General features: G+C 40.5%; 1 protein-coding gene across 1 annotated transcript; it reads left to right on the forward strand.

The window, feature by feature from the left end:
• Positions 1 to 1,177: 1,177 nt before the first annotated feature.
• On the forward strand, positions 1,178 to 21,684 carry Znf365 (zinc finger protein 365). Its single transcript, XM_026393729.2, has 5 exons — positions 1,178 to 1,347; positions 3,024 to 3,779; positions 12,138 to 12,318; positions 17,778 to 17,815; positions 18,699 to 21,684. The coding sequence occupies exons 2-5, from the start codon at positions 3,037 to 3,039 to the stop codon at positions 18,958 to 18,960; spliced, it is 1,224 nt and encodes a 407-aa protein (XP_026249514.1). The 5' UTR covers positions 1,178 to 1,347; positions 3,024 to 3,036; the 3' UTR covers positions 18,961 to 21,684.
• Positions 21,685 to 25,271: the final 3,587 nt, after the last annotated feature.

Consider the following 25,271-nt stretch of genomic DNA (forward strand, 5'->3'; position numbering starts at 1 on the left):
AGTACATAATAATATCCCTTCTTGTTTCTGATTTTTTTATTGGCATGTAGGCCTCTCTTATTGAATTAATATTAATAAATGAAATAACAATAACCATAAAAAACTGCCTTTATCAGTGTAGGTCTGGGCCAGGGAACGTTACCCCATTTGATCCCTGACACCACATTAAGAGGTAGGTCCTGATTGTCTCCATTTTATTGACAAAAAATCCAAAGCACAGAAAAATCTTGACTCAGGTTCTAGACTCAAGTCCAGAGCCAGGATTTGAATCAAGTCTGACTTCAGAGCTCAGGTTCTTAATTACAGTTATGTAATGATGCATTTGTCAAAAACAAAAGAAACAAAAACCCTCTCTCAAAACAAAACACAACTAAGATATTCTTGAGCTAATCACAGTAAAATAAAATCAGTTGAAACAACTTGAATTGCCTCCCTGGCAATTCAAGATGCCAAGAAAACCCATCAGTTACTTTTATCCTGGTTTCATATTTCAGGATGTAGACTAAGAGTATCCCAAAGCAGGTTTAAGATAAAACAAAACAAAATCCAACAATCTGAGACATCAGGATCCTTCAGAAGAAAAGAAATCTCTCTTTAGGATGATAAATCTTCGCTTTTCTGGAAAAGGAGAGTGTCCCCCACGAGGATGGAGAGTCCTTGGTGGTTTAACTGTTAACAACTCTTATATTTTACTAGATTTAGGTCCTCCTGCTAACTTAGCTCCAGGACACTTGGCTTGGAAGGCTGGCGTAGACTTTCTTGGGCAGATATTTTGGGACATTCTCGCCCAGTAGTTTAGGACGAAGGGATCATAATAAATACCTGGCCCCTCTAGCCGGCAGATTTTTCAAAGAGACGGCCAGCCATGCTTCGTCTTCTTCCACACTTTCCCGGTCCCTAGTAACGGTAAAGTGCAGAAAAGCTTGCCAGGGCCTGCAGAAAGCGCAGCGCCTACGAGGTTGGCACGCGTCTCTCCTTCCCTCCCCCGGGAACGATCTCGGCACCTCCCGGTGATGTCAGTGGAATCCTGAGGCGGATCCTGCTCCCGGGGCCGGGGGAGGGCGCACGGCCTCCAGCCAGCTGGGCAGAGCCGGGGTGGAGAAGGCACCGGCAGAGTGGCAGCCCGGTGCCCGGCGCCCGCCTCCCGCCCCCGGACGCGCCGCCCCGCTGGCTGGCCCGCACCACGCTCCGCCCTGGACGCCGCTCGTCCCGGCGCGGGGGTGCGCGGGGGGTGGGAGCGGGCCCCGGCTCAGCCTGATTTACGGCTCTGCTGAAAACCGCTCGGCTCCCGCAGCATCAGCACCAGCGGTGGCGGCATTAGCCGCAGCAGCAGCAGCAACAAGTCGGGTAAGTGGCCGCCGTGGGGCATCTGCTCCCGCGGTCCGCCAGAGGGGGCGCGGCCGAGGGGCCCGCCTGCGCCGAGGGAAGGGGTCCCGGTTCTCGCAGCACCGCGGGGAGTTGGGAGAGCCGGCTTCCTGGCCCCCGCTCGCAGGGCTGCAACTCGTGTGCGCACTAATCCACTCTGACACCCACCGATAGGCAGGCAGCGGAGCGTGGGCGGGGAGACCTGGGACCCCAGAGACAGGGTCACGGCCTGCCTGCCCAGCTCTTGCAGACCTTTTCCACCAGCCCTGTGGAATTGGGGTTTCCGCTGGGCCCATGGAAGCCTGCATGCTCAGGAGTGCGGTGATTATTCATTTCCCCATCCAGAGATGCCACCTCTTTCCCCTTGCCTCTCTAAAATCCTGATTCCCCTTCACCACTTACCGTGGACTGTGGCCCTGCTGTGGATCAGGGTTTGTATCCCATATCCACAAAACCAGTGGTTAAACATCCCAGTACAGCACAGGAAGAAATTCCCCTCTCTGGGGGCCAGAGGCTTATTAACCTGGAAGCTTTGCCAGTCTAGCTGTCTGGGGACCATTTGCACTTCTGTTTTTGAAGAGATTGAAGACCCAATAAAGACACTTTTCATCCTGAGATCCCATTTGGGACCCCTCATTGTGGGATACTTGCTACATTAAGTAGAAGCCATTCCTAGAGGGAATAGATTTGTACTGCTTGCAAAATTGGGTTATAACAGTCATCTGTTGCTAGGGTGAAGGAAATCAATTCCTACGAGGAAACCAGAATTTCCTGTTATTGAAAGAGTTAGCTGATACCTACCCAGCTCAAACATTGGCCAACTCCAGGTTTTCAAGTTAAAATAGGAACAGAGAAAGCAGATCCATCCAGAACACTTGATATTATAATAAAATCTTGGCCATGGGCCTACTTACACCAAATGATGCTTGACACATTGAGTCCCCAAATTTCAGTAATGCTAGAGAATGGGACCATTGTTGTTCTGATTACATTTTGATTTATGTCATCCCACCAGTAATTAATGAAAAAAAGACAAATCATAGGTTGAAAAAATTTCAGTCCATCTGTGTTTAATACTTGAGTAACTTTCATATACTTGAGAAAAGATCACTAAGCTTGTTCTCTTAGGACTTATTTTGACAATTCATGTGAGTTTTTCTCATTTTCGTGTAAGGCATAGTTTTGCATGTGGTATATTAAATTCAGGAGGGCAAGAAACAGGAGTTCCTCTTCTGGGTCTGCCGGTTTCATTCTGACTTGGGGTTCATCATGCTTTCTTCTGGGAAGAGGGAGGATTATCCACCTTTTTTATTCTAGGCAGGTGTTGGCAGACTTTTTTTTTTTCTGCAAAAGGCCAAGGAATGAATATTTTTGACTTGCTGGGCATAACATCTGTGTCTCAACTATACAATTCACCTCTGATATTGATGTGCAAAAGCAGCAGTAAATGATACAGAAATGAATGGATGTGGCTTGCTGGATTTGACCTGGATTTTCTGGGTGTAGGTTTTAACTTTGACACAAAATCAATATAAAGTATTCTATACAAAACTTGCTTTAAACCGAAAGGCCACTGCCCCCATGGAGATGAGCAGCAATCATTTTGGTAGTATTATGCATTTATTTATTTTAAACTCCCCATTTTTCCTCCCTCCCAGGACTTTTAGAGTAATGCAACAGAAGGCTTTTGAGGAAGGCAGATATCCCTGGCAGGAGTCCTTTGAAAATGTTGCTGTGTGCCTGCCATTCCGCTGCCCGAGGTGTGGAGACCATACCAGATTTAGAAGCTTGTCATCCTTGAGGGCCCATCTGGAATTCAGTCACAGTTATGAAGAAAGAACGCTCCTGACAAAATGCAGCCTCTTTCCATCTCTCAAAGACACAGAACTACTCCCTTCCTCCGAACTCCTGAAACAGGGAAAATTGCAGAGCCACGGCAATGTGGTAAAGCAGAAACCAAGCTATGTTAACTTGTATAGCATTGCACATGAACACTCCAAGGACCGAAAGCCATTTGAGGTGGTGGCAGAGAGGCCTGTGTCCTACGTGCAGACCTATGCTGCGATGGACATCCGTGCAGACTCCCTGGATGGGCCACGGTCCAGTCCTGGACTTCCCACCTCAGACACGAAAGCCTCTTTCGAGGCACACGTCAGAGAAAAATTCAATCGCATGGTTGAGGCTGTGGATAGGACCATTGAGAAGAGAATTGATAAACTCACCAAAGAGTTGGCCCAGAAAACTGCTGAACTGTTGGAAGTCCGGGCAGCCTTTGTGCAGCTAACTCAGAAAAAGCAGGAAGTTCAGAGACGAGAGCGGGCCCTCAATAGACAGGTGGATGTGGCAGTGGAAATGATCGCAGCACTGAGGCAGCGCCTGACAGAATCTGAGGAGGAGCTTCTTAGGAAGCAAGAGTAAGTGGTGCTGAGACAGGATGCTAACCCCTTTGCTTTAGGGATCCCTCCCCAAGTTATAAGCAAATGTTAAGCAAGATTTGATTTGTAGTGTTTTTAGGTGTCTTGGCTGCATTTCTCTCATTGATATAGTTGAACCAGGAGGTACAGGCCTTGATATTATTCACCCCCTCTGTGTACAGTCTGTAGTCCAGCAACTTTAAAGTCATAGTGTCCAACTCCTTGTTACCTTGGAAACTGTAAACCACTGATGTTTTTAGAGGAGTAACACCACCTACATATGGGGGATCCCATAGGTAGTGAAGTTGCAAGTGAAGTTGAATGTGTAGGCGGAAAGACGTACCCTGAGAGCCATACCTCCTGACAATCTCTGTATTATAGAGTCAAGAACTTGAGATGCTGTCTTATTCAGCATAAAAATATGTGCTGAATTCAAATAATTTTGGCTTATTTGCCATTTTGGATTATCTGCCCACATTAATGAAGTGTCATTAGTTGAGAATTTGTTTAATTATAAGTTACATTTGGAAAAAAAGAGACATTAGGAAACCCAGAGGGAAGACATTCTGATATAGCTATACCTCTGTGATTTACATTTGAGATTTTCCTTTTTATAAAATGATGCATGATACTAGATTATCTTTGCTGCTTGCAAAGAGTTGACACTGGTTTTGCAAGTCAGAGGTGATCATAGAAGCTGTTACTTGAAAAATCATCATACTTAGAGAAGAATTTCTTTATCAGTAAGTATGGATTTAACCCACACTGGAAAAGCATAAGTAACAATTCAGTGTATTTCCCAAATGTAGAACATCAGATTTTATTTTAAATGGAGGCTCAGAATTTGTAGAATCAAAGGACATAAAAATTGACAGACTAAAACATCCTAGAAGACAGGTTTCCAAATAATTTGAGTGCTACTATAGAGATGATTTACTTTCATCTTCTCTTTGCCCTCTGGCACTCTTCTATCTTGTGTCGCTTCTTAAAATGTATTAATTAAAACTCCCTAAGAAGCCCTATGTATTAAAGAGGTCTATACTTGCTATCATTAAATGTTTATATTCTACCTTGGAGGGAAGCATGGGCATTTTTTTAAATAAAGGAAGGGTAAATTTGAATCAGCTACTGATTTGCTTTACTAGTTTTTTTTTTTTTTTTTTTTTTTTTTTTAGCTTCTGATGTTACCTGGTAGGAAGGTAGTATTTTTTTTTTTTTTTTTGACCCATTGTGGTCACCAAGATGACCTGCCACTGTTGGGAAAATAGCTGATGGGGTTTCCTTTGTGTGTAGAAAAAGGCCTAGAATTAACTTTGTAGTATATCTGTTTAATTTAAGAGCATTGAATTTAAAAGGCCACCTAATTGATATTTTGCATTCATTGGTTTGTTCTATTGTGTAGATTAATAAGAGAAGTCATAATGAACAAGGGGTGTGAGATGGTGGCTGCCTGGACTATAGAAAGACAAGATACCGAAGGGATGGATCTTATGGTTAGATGTAGGTTATTGTCAAGGATCTAACTTTGGGGTGATAGGGTCAAGAGTACTTTATTAAAAATAACTGATTAAATAAAAGTGATCTATACATGGGTGTGTAATGATATTGTGTTATGATTAATCCATGCTGTCTCTTGAACACCTAATGAAAAACATACATGTAGAAAACAAATTTTTAGCCAGATAGAATTGTATATGTAAAAAAAATACCCCCTTCTCTCCAAGAACATCCGCACCATTCTCTGGAGACAGCATTGTGAAGTTTACTAAACATCCATCCAGAGCCTTTCTGTGTGCAAACAGCCACATGTCATTTGTACATGTAGAGTTACAATGCTTTTCAAAATAGAGTCATGATGCATACTTTTCTGCCACTTGCATTTAGAGCTGTTTTTGTTTTAACATAATATGTTTCAGGCATCTTTTGTGCTCAAAATATGATAATAGTCATTCCTTTTGGCTGTTGCATAATATTCCATGGATGCATAAGGCTGATTTAACCAGTGTGCTATTGATAAATACACAGTTTGTTCCATTTTCATAGTATTATAGTGCCCAGTTAATATCACTGTACAGTTTTGTTGACAGTTTTGTTGGCATCCCTAGGAGTTTTCTTATTTTTAATTTAATTTTGGGGCTAGAATTGAACCTAGGCCTTGTGTATGCTAAGCACACACTCTACCACTGAGCCACCACCACAGCACAAGTTGATTTTTAGTATATCATTTTCAGGCTAACAGAAAACTATGGAATTTTAAAAAACACAACTTGGAATAAAAATACAGTGACGTTGCCTTAATCTTTTAAATGTAAAATAAACAAAAGTCTTCATTTTTTAAAGCTTTCATTTGGGTCCATACTGTCAGTTTCTGTATTCAAGCCTCAAATAATCACTCTTTCTGTAAATAAAATAGACTGAAAGAGTCTTGTTTTCCATGAAGGACACTGGAGCTTTTGGTCTTGGGAGCCACTGTGGACAGCATACTCAGTGTCTAGCTTTGCCCCTCCTCCCCCTGTCGTCTGATTGGGGATGCATAGGAACTGCCCATCTCCTATACCTATGATACGGGGTGGATTTGGCTGGATCTGCGAGACTAGGTCTTGCCCCTTCCCTCCTTACCACTCCCTTGGAGGGCTGTGCCCTCCACTAAGAGGTGGACTATCAGGTAAGGCCAGGCCCTGTTTAGCTGGGGTACATACCAGAAACTGTGCTTCCTTGCCAAATGCCTCCACATAAGCTCTCAAGGCCCATTTGTGAGAGAAAGTAGATTGTTGTGGTCCTATGTGAAATTGACTTAAGCTTGGGGATACTTTGGAACATAGATGTTGATTTGATTTTTTAAAATAGCAAAAGTCTGATTTTTTGCATCCACATAAGACTTTCTTACCTATGAATTTACCCCTCATCTATAAAAATTCTTTCTTTGAAGTTGAAATTAAAAAATCCCTAAAGCTGCATCTGCCCTGAGGTCATTGCTCTATGGAGGTCATATATATACCATAATACAGAGGAAGTTTGAATTGGCAATATTCTGTACTTTCACGCTAGTGAATTTTCTTGTACTCGTGTAGAGAGGTATCTGTATATTTTTGGAGTGCAAATCCTAGAAAGAAGTTGCTCATCTTTACAAAGTCCATGTAACTTTAAGTTCCTCTGAAATGGGTATTTACTTATTGACGAGGAGTCGGAGATGTTGGGCAGCATTGCCTGTAATCAGGTAAATCAATCCCAGCCACCTTGCAGCAAGGTATCCCTTAACAAGAAAGGTTGAATTTAAGTGGTAACTGAGTTGGCCTTTTGTAGTTTGGAGAAATTGAGGGTAATAATGGTAATCCCAAATTTACTTGAGGACCTTTTCCTGGTAAATTTGGAAAGTGACCATAGATCACCAGTGATGTGCCTATCCCTGTACTGGGGGTATGTGGGGAATATAAAATTCTCGATACTTTCCTCTAAGGTGCTTATGTTTTACATAGGAAGAATAAAGCATACCCACGATCATGCCTGTGCCCAAAAGCAGGGTAGCTTTAACAAGTGCTTAAATGCAAGCCATAGTTTCAGGTTGATAGAACATTAGGGGACAGATCTTTTTACAGGGAGAAGCCACACTGAGGGAATGAGGAAGAAGGGTGGAATTTGCAGTAGCAGCCAGATGATGGTGACATTGAAGGGGCAACTGGGCTGTCAGAGATGGCCCCTGAGTGGATGGTGTGATTTTTGATTTTTAGAACTAGAAGGTGTCTGTCCTCTGTCTCCTTTGGGGGACATGTTCATTACACAGATGCAGAAAATAAGCCCAGAGCAGTAGAATGACTTGCCCAAGGACAAAGATTTAGTGGCAAAGCTGAAACTGAAGCCCTTTTCCTGCATCCCTGCAGAGTGCTTTTTCTGTTAGTTCACCATGTCCTAGCCAGACTTCTGAAAATGTGATATTTGCCCAAAGCGTCGAGACTTATGTAATATTCAGCGTGGCCCATTTTGGAATAGGCTTGTTTCTTTGCTATTTTAAGAGGGCTGCTATGATGACATCATTTATTTTTCTGATGTGATTAAAGAAAATACCAGCTGTTATCAAAGGTGTTGGGAACAGGGAAGTGGTGCCACCACAGGCATGGCCATGACATTAAGCTTCTGGTACACCCACCCCAGGGCTTTCATGTTCCAGCAAGGGCTTTTAACCGGACTCTCTGGATGTCCTTTCCCAGTCAGGGTAGGGCATGTGTCATTTGCCGGCCTGTGATTGCCTCGAGGGGCCTCTTTGTGATCCCATCTCTAATTTCCATCTATGGCTTTGTGAGCTACAATAGATAGACTCTGTTTCCCTTCTCCCTTCATTGCTTGCCCCATTCCCAGCTCCGAGCCCTGCAGAAGATAACATTTACTAAGAGCCTACTGATTGGCAGGTTCTACTCCAGGTTCTGGTCAAACAGTACTTCCCCAAGTGCAGTTCCTTCCTCCAAAGCACTTACAGAGCACAAGGAAACATGGCCTCCAACAGATCACTAGGCTGTGATAAAAGAGACGTGGAGGGCAGCCTGAGCCCATCATGTCCATTTAGATTATTATCGAGGGCTGGCCATGGGATGCTGGCCTTTAAAAGGCAAGGTTGACTTGGTAACTTGCTTTACACAGTCAAACCCTCTGGCCATTTACTTAAGTCATTCCCGTTTTCTGGGTCAGCCAAAGCACTGGGTAGAGACGCTGGTGTCCATACTGATGAACAGTTAGGAGACAGGCCAAGAAGCAGAGTGCAGTAGAGGGGAGAGGGTTCGATTGGTTCCATATTGTGAGGTTTCCTCTCTTTTCAAGCTGAGTCCCATGCAGGCTTAATAACTAAAACAGAATAAACCAGATGTCAAGCATGTTTTCTTGGGGATGCCATGTGGTAAAATTAGGAAACCCAGAAAAATTTTCTGTTTTCTCTCTGTCTCTCCATCTCTCTCCTCATGCCCACACCCAACCTGAGGAACTTAGAATATAGTGTTGATCTACTTAGAGCCAATAAGAATAATTTGTTAATCTCATTATAGAATCTTTTTTTTAAAAAAGTTCTTAACGAGGAGCATATTGGTTTAGTCCAAGAAGCCAAAAAGGAAAGATGAGACAAAAAGCCAAAAAAGGGGTTGGGGGAGTCTCCAGAGGTGTGGCTGGTGCAGATTGGCCTGTGTGTCCCCTTTGGGAACCAGGTGGGGCCTTTGAGTTTGCAGAGAGGCCCTTAGTGCTTGGAGATGGCTGACTCTTGTTTCTGGATATACCTCCTGGCTGACATTATAGTCTGTCTGTGGTGCTCTGTGATCAATAGCTAAACTATTTTTAGCTAGAGGTATTTTTATCATTTCATATACCTCTGAAGAGGTTCATAAATCAGTAATGTAAAATGAAATTTAAATAACTTGGTAGAGCTCTGCCTTTGGGAGGAGAAAGCAATGTTGAAAGTGTTGTTAAGAACAGGAAGCATCAGGTTTAGATCCCACCCCCATTCCTGCAGGAGGCAACTGTGGGTTGCTCATTGGTTTTAGGCCCCAGTACTTATCTGGAAAAAGGAATAATTGTCTTTGTAGAGACAGAGTTGCACATTCTATGCATTCAGCAGATATGTGTTGAGCCCCTATTGTGCACTAGACTCATGTTAGATGCTGGGTACCCTAGTGAAGGAGAGATAAGGTCCCTGCCCTCACTGGTTTTATGATCAAATTGGGTCAGTGGCACAACTGGTCTCCAGGGCTGTGCACTTTGATAGAGTGAGCATGAGGTTTTGTGGTGGATATGGCAGACTATCTCATCTACACTTGGTCATGTGTCTGGGTGTGATTCCTAGCAGGAGAGCCTGAGGTTAGAGGGAAGGGCAGGGAGAAAGAACCTGGCAGAGGGAACAGCATATTCAAAAGGAAGAGTCTGGCTGGATGCAAGAATGAATGGAGTTTAAATAGACTTAAGAAATGATTTATGGATCGTATACTGTAACTCATGATAGGATTGGCTTCTAGGTGTGTTGTTCACATAATAGTGTGTCTTTGATTTTTCTCAATTAACCTGTCTTCAGCCCACCTCAGAAGAAGTAATTGAGGGGATTCAATCTGTGAAAAATTAAATGATATTATCTGTGTTTTAGACCATATGATCATCCTGTAAATGAATGAACTCATGAGTGAATGAATATTTTTTTCTAACTAAAGCTTTGAAACTACTCAGAAAGGGCTTTTCCCCTCAGTTCCCCCATCTACTCTATTGATTTCTGAATGCCTGTGAATCCCAAGATACTGTCAGATTTCCAGGCCTGTAACTCATTCTGCATAATAAGGAGCTTCAAGGTCAGTTTCTCAAATATTACTGGCATGTTTTTACTTAATAGTCAAATATTGTTTCATCTATTTAATCAAGACAAAGAGTTTGTAACAGACTGACTGTAAGCATATTTTTCCATGAAACCTTATATTTAACCTTTTTTCCTTGTTAAATAAATAAGTCAAAGATGGGGCCAAAATTGGCCTAGAACCAGTTAATTTCCGCAAAGCACCCCGACTGGATTTCACTCAGCTTTGCTCATATCTTCTCATCTGGCTTTCTAACTTCACCCTGAATTCTGAGTCAGAGGGATGAGAACCTAAAGTAAAACGACACACACCTTTTACTGCTCTTTCTGATAGCATCAAATTATTCTTTCTCTCAGTCACATTCAGCTCAGCTTTGTAGGTACATATTTCTGTATTTGTTTCTTTCAATGTCTACTCCCACTACATATATCCATTATGTTAACAAAATAAAATTTTTATGGAAAATAGCTATTTTTCCAAAAACAATCTAGTGAAAATAATTTTACTAGAAGTTCTGCAAATATGTTTAATGTCTGGCTTCATAGAAGGCAGCTGGACTTCAGTGGTCCTACATTCAGTCTGTTACAGACTCTTTGTTTTGATTAAATAGATGAAAAAAGTATAGCAGGAAAATGGAGGGATATTTTAATAGTCTTTTCAGATAATAGTGGATGTTCTGTCTTGATACTGTGCCCAAATGGAACAATTGGTAATTTCTTAAAGATTAATTGCTGTGCAGGATCTGAAAGCATATCAGTGAGCATTTTGTTCTCATACATTGAAATCCATTGGTCTGTCTTGCACTTTGAACGGATGCTTTGCTGTTTGGAATATAATTATTAAAGAGGTTATAAGTACAATGTGGTTAAACCTCTTTCTTTTCCATTCAGAAATTTCTCAAGATTCCTTGGGGAGTACATTGGTGGCTCTGGATATCCTTCATCCAGGTGAACAGGATGTGACAAGGATCTAAGATGTACATACCTGCTATTCCATGATTACACGCTCTTTTCATTTAATGAAGATTCTTTATATAATCTGCATGAGGAACTTCTTTGGCTTTTGTTTTATGTATTCAGCTTCTCTTTTAAAACAAAGTCAGACCATAACCATCAAGCTTGATTTAATGGTCTTTTCTTTTCTATTTGATGTGATACATTCACAAACTAAAATTAGGTTAGCATTTGTGCCAGGTTGTTTGAAAAATACAAAGGTTATTAACTTCTCAGCTTCAGGGCACAAGATAATTGGATGAGGGAGGTTAGAAAAAGATTCTTCTTTGCTCCAATATGACATAACACTCCATGATAGACTAGGAGCATTAATGTTAATTTTTAAAAGTTTTATATGGAACCAGCAGCAAAACTTATGTGATTTAAAAATACAGCCATAATCATATGCAGTGTTGCATTCAGATTCATTCTCTTGATTTTTCAATATTAATCCTGTGAGATTAGGCTGTCAGGTATTGCTTTTTCCTCATATTCTAAACTGTACCACCTGAAGGCCCAAGAGTAGTAAATATGCAGAGAGCAAAAAGACTGGGAAAAATATATAGGAAGTTGGCAATAGTTACAGTAGGACTTGACAGTAGTGGGGTAATAAGTGATTTTTGGTTTCTTGTTCTTTGTAAACGTTACTTATAAAAGATATTTATTGAATATGTGTCAAGCATTGTATTGAATATGGATCATTGAGCAGAGAAAAAAAGCCCTTGATCCTCTAATAGGTCAATTTTCATAATAAATGTGAAATATCTCTGCAATAAAATAAACAAATATTATAAACCTGAATGAATTGTTGAAAAAAAAAGGCTGGTCTCTTGTTTGAATTTTTGATGGTTTTCCCTTATAAGTACACTTGGAGATGGTTTAATGATTCAGTTATCCTAAGATTTCTTTCATCATTACGAGGCCATACTGCCTAGGACGATGACTAGGATGGTGACTGGTACATGGTCGGCACCTATCAATATGTTGAATGAATAAATTCCTGGCTTATTTATCCATTTTGTGTTCTAACATTTTTTTTTTTTGCCCTGCAGAGAAGTAGTGACCTTTAACCATTTCTTGGAAACAGCAGCTGAGAAGGAGGTTCAGGGGAAAGCGAGACTCCAGGACTTTATTGAGAATCTGTTGCAACGGGTAGAACTGGCAGAGAAGCAGCTAGAATACTACCAAAGCCAGCAGGTCTCAGGTCGAAGCCGTGACATCAGTGAGCATGTGGTAAGTCCCACCCTTCTAGTGGCCAGTGTGAGGTCCCCATGTATGGTGAGAGCTGGGTGACTGGCAGGGCTCCCGAGGCATCATATGAAAGCATGCCTGGGTCACGCCTATGTGTGGAGGGAAGCCAGATCCCAGACGGGATGCACACCTCTCCTTCTTCACCCTCTTCCTCCATGCCCTGCTGAATTGCTATGAATAGCTTAATATTTGCTAAATGATGGAGTTTGAAGTATCCAAAGAAATCATTTGTTTCAACCTTGCTATTCAGGTAGATCAGAAGTTATCATTATTCTGTTTTGGAGCTCTTTAGGAGAATCTTAAGACAGCTTTGGTCCTTCTTACTAAAGCAAGATCCAAACACATACACTTTTTCCTTCCATTAATTGGAAGGAAAACATGGTTCAACCGTATCAATACATTAAATAGTGCTAAAGTAGAATTTCAACAAGAAACGTCATAGGTGGAAGGTCTAGGATAGACTTCTGCATACCATTTTACGTAGAGTTGAGGGGATTAAGAAAACTGTAGAGTCCAGATGAGAATCCTGGATGTGGGTGAAGATCCACATTCTCATTGGTGGATTAATTGAGACCCTGGTTTCTTTGTAGTGTGGTCGGGGGACACTGTAGGTGAAAGGAATGGGTGGTCATATTGCCCCCCTATATAGTTTCTTTGGTGTGGCGTCAACAACAAAGGCAAAGAAAGGATTTTTGCAACCCCAAAGTTATGGTTTGTTTATAACATTTTCATGATTCATTGAGCTTCATTTATGCTTATCTCCTTTTCAGATTTTATTCTTTCACTGTATTATAAGGAAATATACTGTATTACGAGGAAAAGAAAAATAGTTTGGCTAACCACAAGATTAGCAAGGTTGGCTGACTAAAAATTTGGCTTGAGCTTGTGGAAGTCACGATTTGAAGCAAACGTGATTATGTAATAAAACTAATTATCTAGAAGGAATGAGATGAAAGGCAAGTGGATAAGATAAGAAAGGCAGGGGAGGGAGACAGACAACAGGAAGGAAAGGAGAGAGGAAGGTAAGAAATGAAAGAATCTTACCTAGTGCTTGCTGTAAAAATGTCTACTTGGCTCAGTTCAGTGAGGCAAACCTTCCAGAACATAGTAGATGGGAAGAAAGTAAATTTGTTATGTCTGAGATTTTAGCACTGTTCCAAGCAGCCTCCTCTGTGTGAAACATTTATTATTATTTCCTGGGTGAGTGCCTACTATCTTCTCCATGAAGTACTTCTGAGTACTTCCCCACTTAAACCCTATTTTCTCCTTGGGAGACCATGATGGTGTCCAGTTCTGTTTTGGAGCTCTTCAAGAGAATCTTATGAAAGCTTTGGTCCTTCTAATTAAAGCAAGATCCAACCACATACACTTTTTCCTCACCCAGGAAATAATAAATAATAACTAGCTGTAAAGTATCCAGTGGTGATTAGCTGTTGTTAGAGGGGGCACCGAAGCCTTCTCTTAAAAGAGGGTTGTGGTCAGAGGTCATGGAGCCCAGACATAGGTAAGAAGGCCTGGCTTTCAAAACATTCTTACTCTGCTTCTGACTGAGGGAGACGTTTTTCCTTCTGGGGCCTTTAAATCTTCTATAAAATAAAGATATTGAATTCAATACTCTCTTAAATCATTTGGCATCCCAAATGGTCTGATCATCACCTGACTTTGAGGGTTAGGAATCCTAAAATTGATAAGTAGCATTAACAGTTTCAGTATGTAGGCTACTAAACCACTCAGTGCTTGAAATTCTGTACTGAACTAAGGGAGAAGCCAGTGGAAGGTAAGGAGGATGAAAGGAAGCCATTAGTTTTCCTCCCTCCTCTATTTTTTTTTTTCGTACTGGTGCTTAAACCTAGGGGCACTTAACCACTGAGCCACATTCCTAGCCCTTTTTATTTTTGAATTTTTTATTAGTTCTTCTTAGTTATACTTGACTGTAGAATCCATTTTCATACAACTGTGTAAGCAAGGAATTTGTCTTATTCTAACTAAGACCCCATTCCTATGGGTGTACACAATGGTAGGATTCACTTAGGTAATTTATATACATACATATAGTCTCATTAAGTTGTTTAGGGCCTTGCTAAATTGCTGAGGTTGGCTTTGAACTTCTGATCCTTCTGCCTCAGCCTCTGGAGTCACTGGAATTACAGGCATGCACCGCAGCACCTGGCTCACTCTTTTTAAAATATCTATCTTTGCTCATTTTCTCTACTCAGTTTATTTTTGTAGCTTGAAAATTGAATACCTTCCAGAGACACAGCCCGTCGTTATTTCTCATCACATTATATCATGTAATCCCAAGCTTAGTGGCATCTCCACTTTTCTAGTCAGATGATATACGTACAAAATCGCATGTGTGCACACACAACACGCATGTATACACATAAATATGTTCAAATATGGTGGGAAATTAAGAAATATTTATGATTATATCTTCTGTATCCCAGACATGATAGGATCTGCCTTCAGCAGACTTGTCCTGCCTAAGGAAAAAAGTTGACTAATCCAAATAAAATGAAGTGCAGTTACGATTATAATAAGGAATCTAGAAATGAGAGAGAGCTGTGTGTTGTTGGGGCAAGATCAGGCTGCAGTGAGGAGAACCGCCTCATCATAGGAGGGACATATGGCCCTGAGAAGACGAGGAATGAAGTGTGTAATTTTTGAAAGGATTGGGAAAATGTATTTTTCTCCCCATTCCTGTGTATAGTTGTCCAAGTCCAAGCTTTGAACCACCGTGTGCCATGCTATGAGATGGTCTACAGACCCTGTAGGCCATTTCTCCTTTTTCACTTAGCTTATTTCACTGTAATGATACATATCCACCTGTAAAATGAGGAGCCATGTCTTTGATATAAGCAGTGCTAAGTCTGGCCTCCTGGGCTGTCTATGATGATAGACACAGAATAACTCAGAAGCTTTTAACAGGGAAAGCGTCAAATGATATATTCAGTAAACTCTTTGACCCAGCTTAGTGAAGGTGTAGCACCCCGAGAAACTAAAACTTCCTGAGCCTTCACTCTAGCTGCACCCAGGATAGCTCCTTGCTCCAGGGCCTCCAGGACAAGCAGACATGCTGCACAGTTCCTCTGCCCCCTGCCAGCTTGCACACCAGATCTCTCTCCTGCAGAACAGTCAGGAATGCCATCCCAGCCCAGCTCTCATCCTTTCTGCTAAGACTGTGCTGCCAAGAATGTGTCTGCTTTCTTCACCTCCCTCCTTATATCTACCTTAATTCCCTCTCCCTCCTCTCCCTTTTTTGTCATTACCACTCCAGAAAGCCATGAAATCCCTAGATTGATAAGTGAGTTACTTCTTTCTAAGGTGACTTCTAGCATTAAAATTCTTCTGTGCTATGAAAAAAAATTTCCTTCCCTTCACATTTAGTGCCTTTTCTGAACTAATGTTGTGGCATCTGTATCTTTCCCTTAATCCCCTTGAGCATTTATGTACTTTTTCACCTGGCTGATTTCTAAAAATACAGTGTGCTTACTCAGATATTTTATCTTTATGCTCTGAAAAAAAAAATGCTGTCGAATTAGACACAAAGTGACCTAATATCCCATCTGCCAAAAATCTTTCCAGAACTGCTCACATGGAAGGTCAATGAGACAATCTGAATAATGTTGCTTTAAGTGTTGCTTTTATTTCCTTCAGGTTGCTAAATTAGGACTAGCAGTAATTCATTTAACACATACTTATTGGGGGTGCAGTATTTACTGGGTGCTAAGGAAGCTGCAGTGAAAGGCCCCTGCTCTCAGTGGGGAGGGGGACATAGTTTCATACAGTGATAAGTACTGTGAAGGGAGAAAGTAAAAATATACATTTGAGGGGTTCAGGGTGGAGGACTTTGGATTGAGTGGTCAGGAAAACCTTGCTGGGAGGCAGCATTTGCACTGTGACCTGAATATCAAGCAGGATGCAGGTCTGTGGAAAGTGAGAAGCAGAATGTTCTAGGCAAGGAACAGGCAGAGCAGGAGATGAACTTGTGTTTTAGCAAAGCCACTCTGGCTGCTCTGTTGGGAATAAGCTGGAGATGCAAAATGAAATATGGGGTAGGGGACTATTATAATAAAAGGTTAAGAGCGCTGGTAGCTGGAAAAGAGTGGAAGAAGTACAGAGAAGGATGTGTTCTGGGGTAGAATTGAAAACACCGGTTGCCTTGATGAAGGATTAGATTTAACAGACAAGGAAAAGAGGAGAATCAAGAATAAATCCAAGGTTTTGGTCTAAACAAGTTGGGTACACTACCTATATAGAGGGCAAGTTGGAAAAGAGATAGATGATCAGTTGCCCTAAGCCCGTAGCAACCTGAATCACCATGCTTATATTTTAGAAGTCCTTGTGGCCCTCTATACCTATGGGCTCCACATCCATGCATTCAACCATAGATTGAAACTATTTGGAAAAAAATTACATTGGTACTGAACATTTACTGACTTTTTCCCTTGCCATTATTCCCTAACCCATGCAATGTAACAGCTATTTTGATAGCATTTACATTTTATTAGGTATTATAAGTAATCTGGAGAGGATTTAAAGTATAAGGGAGGATGCATAAAGGTTCTATGCAAATATGAGGCCATTTTATACAGGGGACTTGAGCATCCACAGATTTCAGTATCATCATGGGTCCTGGAACCAGTTCCCCACAGACACTAAGTGTGTCTTAGCCACACTATCCCAAATACTGAAGTGGCCCCTTCTCTACATTTTCTTTGTTCTCTTCTGTTTGTCTGCTGATGCAACATGGCTTCATCTAGTGAAAGCTGTATCAGGGAGATCAGGGACTGAAGGCTGGGAATATGCTGGGTTTGCCTATAAACGGAATGGTGACATCTGGATCACAAAATGATAATTATCAATTTATTCTGCAAATGAAGTAATTCCGAGCCACAAAAGTACATGCAAACATTTTATTGCATGGGTTATTACGAGTGGAAAATAAGCTCAATGATAGATGGCCTCAGGGATATTTGAGGGGTTGGTATTCATATGTTCTCATTTTAGAAATGATGTATTTTAGGCAGTAAACATTTTATGCCAATTTCCTCTTAGTTGATACTTTGTGACCAGCCACAACTATATTAAGTTAACAGTAAATTTAGTCTGATACTCAGGAAATGCACATCATTCCAGTTTTTAAAGACATGTTTCTTCAAACATTCATTTGTTGGGATGCTTTTGACTTTCTAAAATTTTTGAGATCTGCTGATGTGGGCTTCTTGGAAAGCCCAGCACAGGTCCCCAAGGCTCCCTGAGGAAGCAGGGGGCAAACCTCCCATTCATTCACTGATATGATGGGTGGTGCCAAGGGTAACATGCCAGGAACAGTAACTTCCTTCATGTGAATTCACTTTCTTAAGAATGCAGGGAAGAGTTTTCAAACCAAATTCAGCCTTCAAGTTAAGTAATATGTTCTCTTATTTGTTTTCTTTCAGCTTACAGATATCTCTTCAAATAGGAAACTCAAATGCCTGTATGTATATCTTTTTATACTTGGGCCATTGGATAACGTATGAATGTTTCCCTGTTGCATTTTATATATCTATAATGGGATTTGAGAGGCTTAGATGGAAATTCATCTGCTTGTATACCTGACCATAAAATGTTGATGTAACTGCCAAATATGCTAAAAATCTATTAGCATATGGCAATAAGAGAATGCCAGAGTATAATTTTGCAATGTAACTTTCTCTTTTGAGAAATAGTATAGTCAAATAGCTCTATATTGTTGTTTATTTTAATCTTTTGGTACTGGGGATTGGACCTGTGAGTTCTTTATCATTGAGCTATCCCCAGCCTTTTTAAATTTTATTTTGAGACAGGGTCTTGCTAAATTGCTGAGGCTGTCCTCTAACTTGTGATCCTCCTACTTCAGCCTCTTGTCATGGGATTACAGGTGTGCACCCATTCCTGACTCTATAGTACTATTAATGTAATTAATATGCATACATTATTATATAAATCATATCCTTTATACTGTCTTGTATAATGTCTATTCAATGGATTTTCCTGAATCCCTTAGTAAAAGAGTCAAAAGATGGGGGCTCTGACCCCATCCATCTTCTCTGTAGACCAACTAGATAGTCATTTAAATTTTATGTTCTTCAATTTTGTCACTGGTAGTAGGACTAATAATATCTCCCTGGGAACTTAGCATCATCTGATCATTTCCTGGGGATCACAGGAACTTTTTGGAAGAGAAATACCAGTATCGATGATTTGTCTCAGTGGGAGCATGATCACCACCGTGCATGCAGGAGTGATCATGCCATGACTAGTTCCAATGATTTTAAGGCTTAAAGAGATATATTTTTTTTCTGTTCATCTCCCTTCCACTCCCACCTAACCATCTGTAGAAGCCGAGGACACCCGCATTCTGTGTGTGGCCATCCTGATCTTAAGACCCATTTCCACCCGAAGGGAAGGAGCTACCTGAAGAAAGCCAAGGATGAGAGAGCCGGACTGCAGCCTGCCAAGTCTGTTCACGAACAGGCTGAGTCCTCAAGAGAACTCTGCAGACCACCCAAGAAAGGGGAGCTTCTGGGGCTTAGCCGGAAAGGCAACATCAGGCCCAAAATGGCTAAAAAGAAGCCAACAGCGATTGTGAACATCATCTAAAAGGGTGGGTGGCTCAGGACCATCATCTCTTGCCTTTGGGGAATGTTGTTCCAGGGACCAATGTGATTGTCCTTTTGGGCACATCCCACACAGTAAGACATTGGAAAAGCAAAGCTCATGATGCACATAAGCACCTCAATTAACCAGAATTTAACAAAGGGGAATCTCAGTGAACCAGAATTTTATTATAACCTCCTTTTAAAAGGTTTAAAAGCAAGAAGCAAATTGTAGAAAGAACAAGAAGAAGAAGGAAAAAGAATGAAACAGTCTTATCCAAAGGTTTTAGTAAAACAAAGCTCCAGCTGCTAAAATAATTGGCCCAGTCTCCATCAGTCCTGGCACCTGGGCCCCTTATGCATTGGTCATTAATGTTCAGGCTCAGGGCCTCACAAGATGTCAGACACTGGCAGAAATTTCATCTGTACCCACAGTTTTCTAAATTGTGAGGCCAGGAATGGAAAAGTTCTGTTAATAGCAGTGAAATGAAGATATTTTTGTTTGCATCTAACCTTCCCCTCTATTAATTTGAAAGCCTCCAAAATAAGGATTCCTGCTTCCCCCGAGTTTTCTTCTGGTTAATCAAGATTTCAATCTTTAGGTTGCATAAGGGACTTGTTCAGTCAGATTTCAGTTTTCATTTGACAGATTGCTTTTCAGTTTGTTAGTTTGAGTCAGGTTTTTTGGTGTCCATAGATGCATGTTCAGATTTTGGCACACCTGTGCATTCGTCTTCGGCTGCGTATTCTGCACCCTCAAACCTAGCTGCCAGCCTCTATCGTAATAGCTGCTTTTGTGGTGTGGTTGAGGAGGGCAGTAAAACCCTTTTGATCAACAACCATCATTGGTGCAGCATCTGAGCACTTGGCATGACAGTAGATGGCACAGTTATTGCATTGGGACCACCCTGGAAGCACCGCAGCCCTCACCTAAGACCACCTCCCCTGGTAGTTATCAGCAGCTTGCTCTCTATTAACCATGGGCATGACTTTCTTTTTGCTGGCTTAACTTTTCCAAAGAGCAGCTCCTTTCACCTCCTGCTGCTTGTATTAGCCCTTTTATGACTAAAATATACTTTCTTACCTTTCAACCAGGTATCTGGGGTGTTTGCTGTACAGTGTATTCTAACATAATTTCTGAACTAAACAATGCATGTAGGATCCAGAATCTGACACCATATTCCCCAAATAGTTTTTTTTCCCACAAAGAACTATCTTTTGAGAATTTCCTGCTTTAAAATTTTCTTCTATAATGAATTTCCATAATTTTTTTCTCATACATTTTTTAATGCCATTAGGTCTCATGCCGAGTTTTCAAATGCTGACATCCTTCTGGAAACAAGAGCAATGTTGTCCACAGATATATAGACATATACATATATATAATGCACATACAAGATATATGTCAGGTATATTAATAATTTATTTTTAAATCCTCATGGAGAAAGTGTGTGTTTGTGGTGGGTGGTTTTAAAACTATATAGGTTTGCTCATGTAAATTGAATCTTCTTATTTTAAAAATTAAAACTGTAACCTAAATAACACTAGTAGAATTATGATTGTTATTGCAATAAGCATCAGATTAGCAGTATATTTAAAAATAGGTAATAAAGCAGTTACTTAAAATGACAGTAAATCAAAAAGTGTAACTTCTTATTTAAATATTTTGAACCTATCATAGTGGAGATGTTGATTTTTTTGAGTGTTCACTTTGACCTTTGGCTTATGGGGGTGGACCATTCGTATGGTACGTAGGCAGCTATCAAGTGGGAAAATATATTGCTGTGAATATTACTGTTTAGGCTAGCATTGTAAAAATGGTAATGTTATTATTTATTTGGATACTTAATCTCCTCCAAAATTATTTAATATTAATGCTTCTATCATGTTTGCACTTTAGCTTTCCCATACTAAAAAATGACTTGTTAGTTGTATTGCATGCTCCTTGTCCTGTAATGTGTGTGCAAAGACAACAACTTTTTTAAAAATGCTATAGCCAGATTTTTTTTCTGTTTCATTTAAAATAGCTCATAATTTTGATATTCCTTTAACATGCCTAGAGGGCGTAGCAGCTCTGTTTGACAGTGGTATCCAGTGATCTTCAGAAAGCACCATAGTGTCATAATCTATAAACATCACATGAGGCAAATAATTTTGAGATTTATTATATTAAAAAAAATTTCTTTTGGTATCCAGGATTGAACTCAGGGGCACCTAAGTACTGAGCCACATTCTCAGCCCCTTTTTATTTTTTATATTGAAACAGGGTCCCACTAAGTTGCTGAGGTTGGCTTTAAATTTGTGATCCTCCTGCCTCAGCCTCCTGAGTTGCTGGGATTACAGATGTGTGCCATGGTGCCTGGTTTAAATTTGTTTTCTTTTTAAGTTCAAACTAATTTCTGATCCCCATACAAGGAAATGGGTTATGTATGCTATACTTCCTTTGAGACATAAATTTACTGTTGAAATATGGGAGCTGGTTTATTCAGAGGGATACTCCATTTACATGCCATGGCTTGAGCCGTGTGCCATGGGACACCATTTATGTCCTATTTTAAAATAATTTTCTTGTCTCCCTGGGCAATTAACCTTAAAGTTGAGGCAGTTGCTTTTTCGAAGAAATCACCAAAGTTTCTGGGAAACCGTGTTCAAAGTTAAACTGAAGAATAAATGAATTTTATTATTTGTCTTTTAGGGGAGAAAAATTTATTTGAACTATTCTTTCTTTTTTTTTCTTTCTTCCCAAAATAAATTACAGATTCTTATCTACAAAGTTCAGGTTGCTTAGACACCGTTTTCCAGTATTCTGCAGGGCCAGTCAGTTGTTGTACAGAAGTTGGAATATTCTGTTCCCAGAATTTAAAAAGAAGTTTTTAGATTATGAAATATGATAATAAAGCTATATTTCTGACTAATGTGTTGTTATGTTTTGTCTAATTCAGCTATTTTGGGGGGACCCAACATGTTGGTCTATTGACAGCAAAAGAGTTCTCAAATGATCTGTTTATTGTATATATCATCACCGTGGCCTTGTAAACTAGGAGCTTTCTGGAAAACTTAGCTTGACTGTTTTGTTCATCCTTTGCCTAAATCTGAAAGCTCTTTCTACATATGTTCACCCTGAGAAATCTTCATTAAAAGCCCATTTAGCACTTTATTCCTGTTTTCCTCCACAACTAGGAGTAATTTTTCTACAGTTTTTTTTAGACTTGTCAGTTCCTAGCAGAACTATGAACAGATTTTACAGTATATGGCCCAACCTGTATCTGCTTTCCATCCTAGTCATTGCAAAATCCAGAGTGGTTAGGATAGAGAACAGGGAGAAGTATATCACCATTAGAATCAGCCATTGATCTTTGAAGAACTGTGGGATCACAAAAATTTAGGGGATTCCATTTGTTCAGCTGATAAGGTTGTTGAGGAAGTGACTTTAACCTGTTCTTAGCACTGTTCAGGTTAAGGTTATTATGTGTTCACCAAATTATAGTTTTTGCTTCTTTCTTTTTGAGAAACCAGGTGACATTCCCTATTATTTATGGGCATTAGAAAACAAATTCTAGTATCTTGATTCTGTTTAATCTGGGTTTTTGAAAAATGAATTCCAGGGATAGCACACATGCATGATCCTCAACAGAGGGCCTAAAGCAATTACAATATAAATGACAGGGAGATTTAGATATTGGATTCATTGTGAAATTAAAGTAGTCGATTTTTTCTTTTATTCATGTTCTGTACCCGTGAAATGGAGACGTGATTATTTAAGAAACAGGTATATAATCTATAGCTTGGTGATAAATTTACTCTGCATGTAAAGCTATGATTTTAAGAGGAGTTTTTCCAGAGGAGGAATGTTATCTATAGGCAGGCTACATTCTGCCCACCCTGTAATGGGGACATTGGCTAATTTCACATTTGGGGTGGTAGGTGCCTAGAATGGTAAATGAGGACTTTGATACCCTCATCCTGTGAGAAGAAAAGATAAAACAGCTGTCCTCAGCTATCTGAAGTGTCAACACAGGGGAAATTACTTGGTAATATCTTTGAAAGATATTACCAACATCTTGCCTTCCTTAGATATTTCCAGGTAGTTTTAATTATGCTTCAACATTTGACTTTCTTATGGAAAAAAAAAAGTTGTAAAGAAGCAGAAGTCAAATCATTGAATGAGGAAATCTCTAAGTGCAACATGGAAGCAGTCACCTTGAAAAAAAGTGAGCTCCCTATCTCTGAGTTCCTCTTTATGGGAGGTGGAATGGATTCTTCTAGAAGTTTTGTAGCTCTGGGATCCTATGGTATATGACTGATACTACATTAATACAGATGTTAGCCACAATAGACTTAATGTTGATGTGGCACACTTGGAGACAGGGACTTTGTAAAGTTTTCTGTAACACATATCCACACTGATCCTCTGAGAATCCTTTTGAGGCAGGGAGGGATAAGGAGGTATATTTTTCTTCTCTTAGCAGGTGGAGAAACAGCAGTTGTAGAAGTAGGAGATGTACATCTGGCACTGTTACCTCAGCATGTTGAGCTTCTCAGAGCGGAAGCATCTCACCTCGTTGAGTGTGGTTTCAGTGTTTCCAGAGAAGGTACATTTTTGTTAACAACATGGCTCCTGAACGCAAGCCAGCCACTTCATCTGGTGTTCAGTTGAATCAACAGCAACCCTTTCCAACACTGGGGGAGGAATTGGCAATGTTGGACCTGGTGAGAGATGTATGGCTTGTTAGGCTCCAACATCGTGCCTTCCGTAGGCATTTCCGGGTAGTTTTAATTATGCTTCAACATTGGACTTTCTTATGAAAATACTAAAGATGGTGACTAGATCCCATTTTACAATGAAACCAAGGTTTATGAGGTTTGAAAAATTCCTTCTGCATTGCATCCAATGCTCTTTCACAACATTGAGCCTCCTCACTGGAAAAAGTCCCAGAGAAGGGTCTTAAAATATATGAATTTATTGATTACACAAAGGTCCTCATCGTCCTAAAATTCACTTCAATATCAACTATTGCACCCACTTTATGCAAGCCACCGTAAGGGATATAAATATTACCACACTGTAATCTCTAGACTTCCACCACCCTTTATAGAAGAGCTGCCTACCCCAGCTTCCCAAGAATTCCAACGTCTCACAAGCCAATGCCTCAAAGTCTGTTAGAGTTTAGTGCACACATTTTTGGACACTTCACACTGGTACTTTACTAACTCATGAGTGGCAGTGAGTTCACTCTGGTTGGGTATATGTCCTAGAGGGTTTTTTTTTCCTTTTCTTTTTCTTTTTGACAATCTCTTCTTTTCCATTCCTAATTCTTTGTTCAAAGGAAGAGACTCCACTCTTCCTATTCTCAGAAATGTTCCACTTTATTCTTAAGTGTGCCTGTATCTTGACATGATAGCTCACATTCTCATGTGATCCAAAACTTGGGGGGAGGAACCAAGATTCCTTAGGGAGAAGGACACCCTGGCCTGAACACAAAAGAGCTTAATAGAATGGACTAAGGGCAAGTGAAGGGACATAATTATTGGGATGAAGAACAAAGCCTGTCACTTGTCCTATGTGCCCTGGCTTGGGTCAGCCTCTCTACTCCTCTAGCACTACACCTCTGACTGACACCTTGGACCACTGCTTCCTTTCAGAGCATCTGGTATACCCCACTTTCTATACTGCTTTTATGCCGTGATGTGCCTCTGCCTGCAATGCCCTTCTTCTTCATCTAGAAGGTCTACTGAGCCTTCAGATTGCAGGTCAGCAGTCACTTCCCCAAGTCAGCCTCAAAACACTCAGAACATGTAACTTTTCACTGTATGACTGATCCCAGGATTCCTGTCATATTTCATGATGTGATTCCTTGACTCATCTGCCTCCCTTACTAGTCTCAGATATAATTAAAAAAAAAGAAAAAGTGCAATGTTGAGAAAGTGGATGTTCTTCCAGTCAGGAAGAATGAAAAAGGAAGTGGTTTTTGAAGCATGAGTAGGGTTGGAAGTAGCAGAAGAGAGGAACATTTTAGGCAGTTTGGGCACAGTCATAGAGGTGAAAAGCATGGTCAAGTGGTGCCTGGGAATTAACATTATTTTACCTTGCATAATCATTTGTCATGATCATCTGTCTCTGTCTAAAGGGTAAACTGCTCAGATCTGTACCTATCCTACTATGAAAATACTGTACTTCCTTTGGTGTCTCAGGGAAGGAGGTCAGCTTGCTGGACAGGGGTCAGTAGCTCCAGCTATGGGAAAAGAAGGACTATAGGGTACAAGGCCTGTACAGCTAGGACTGTAGCACTCAGACTGACTGGTCCCTTCTCTTAT

The sequence above is a fragment of the Urocitellus parryii genome, chromosome 5 (genome assembly GCF_045843805.1).
Source record: "Urocitellus parryii isolate mUroPar1 chromosome 5, mUroPar1.hap1, whole genome shotgun sequence".
Taxonomy (NCBI): Eukaryota; Metazoa; Chordata; class Mammalia; order Rodentia; family Sciuridae; genus Urocitellus; species Urocitellus parryii.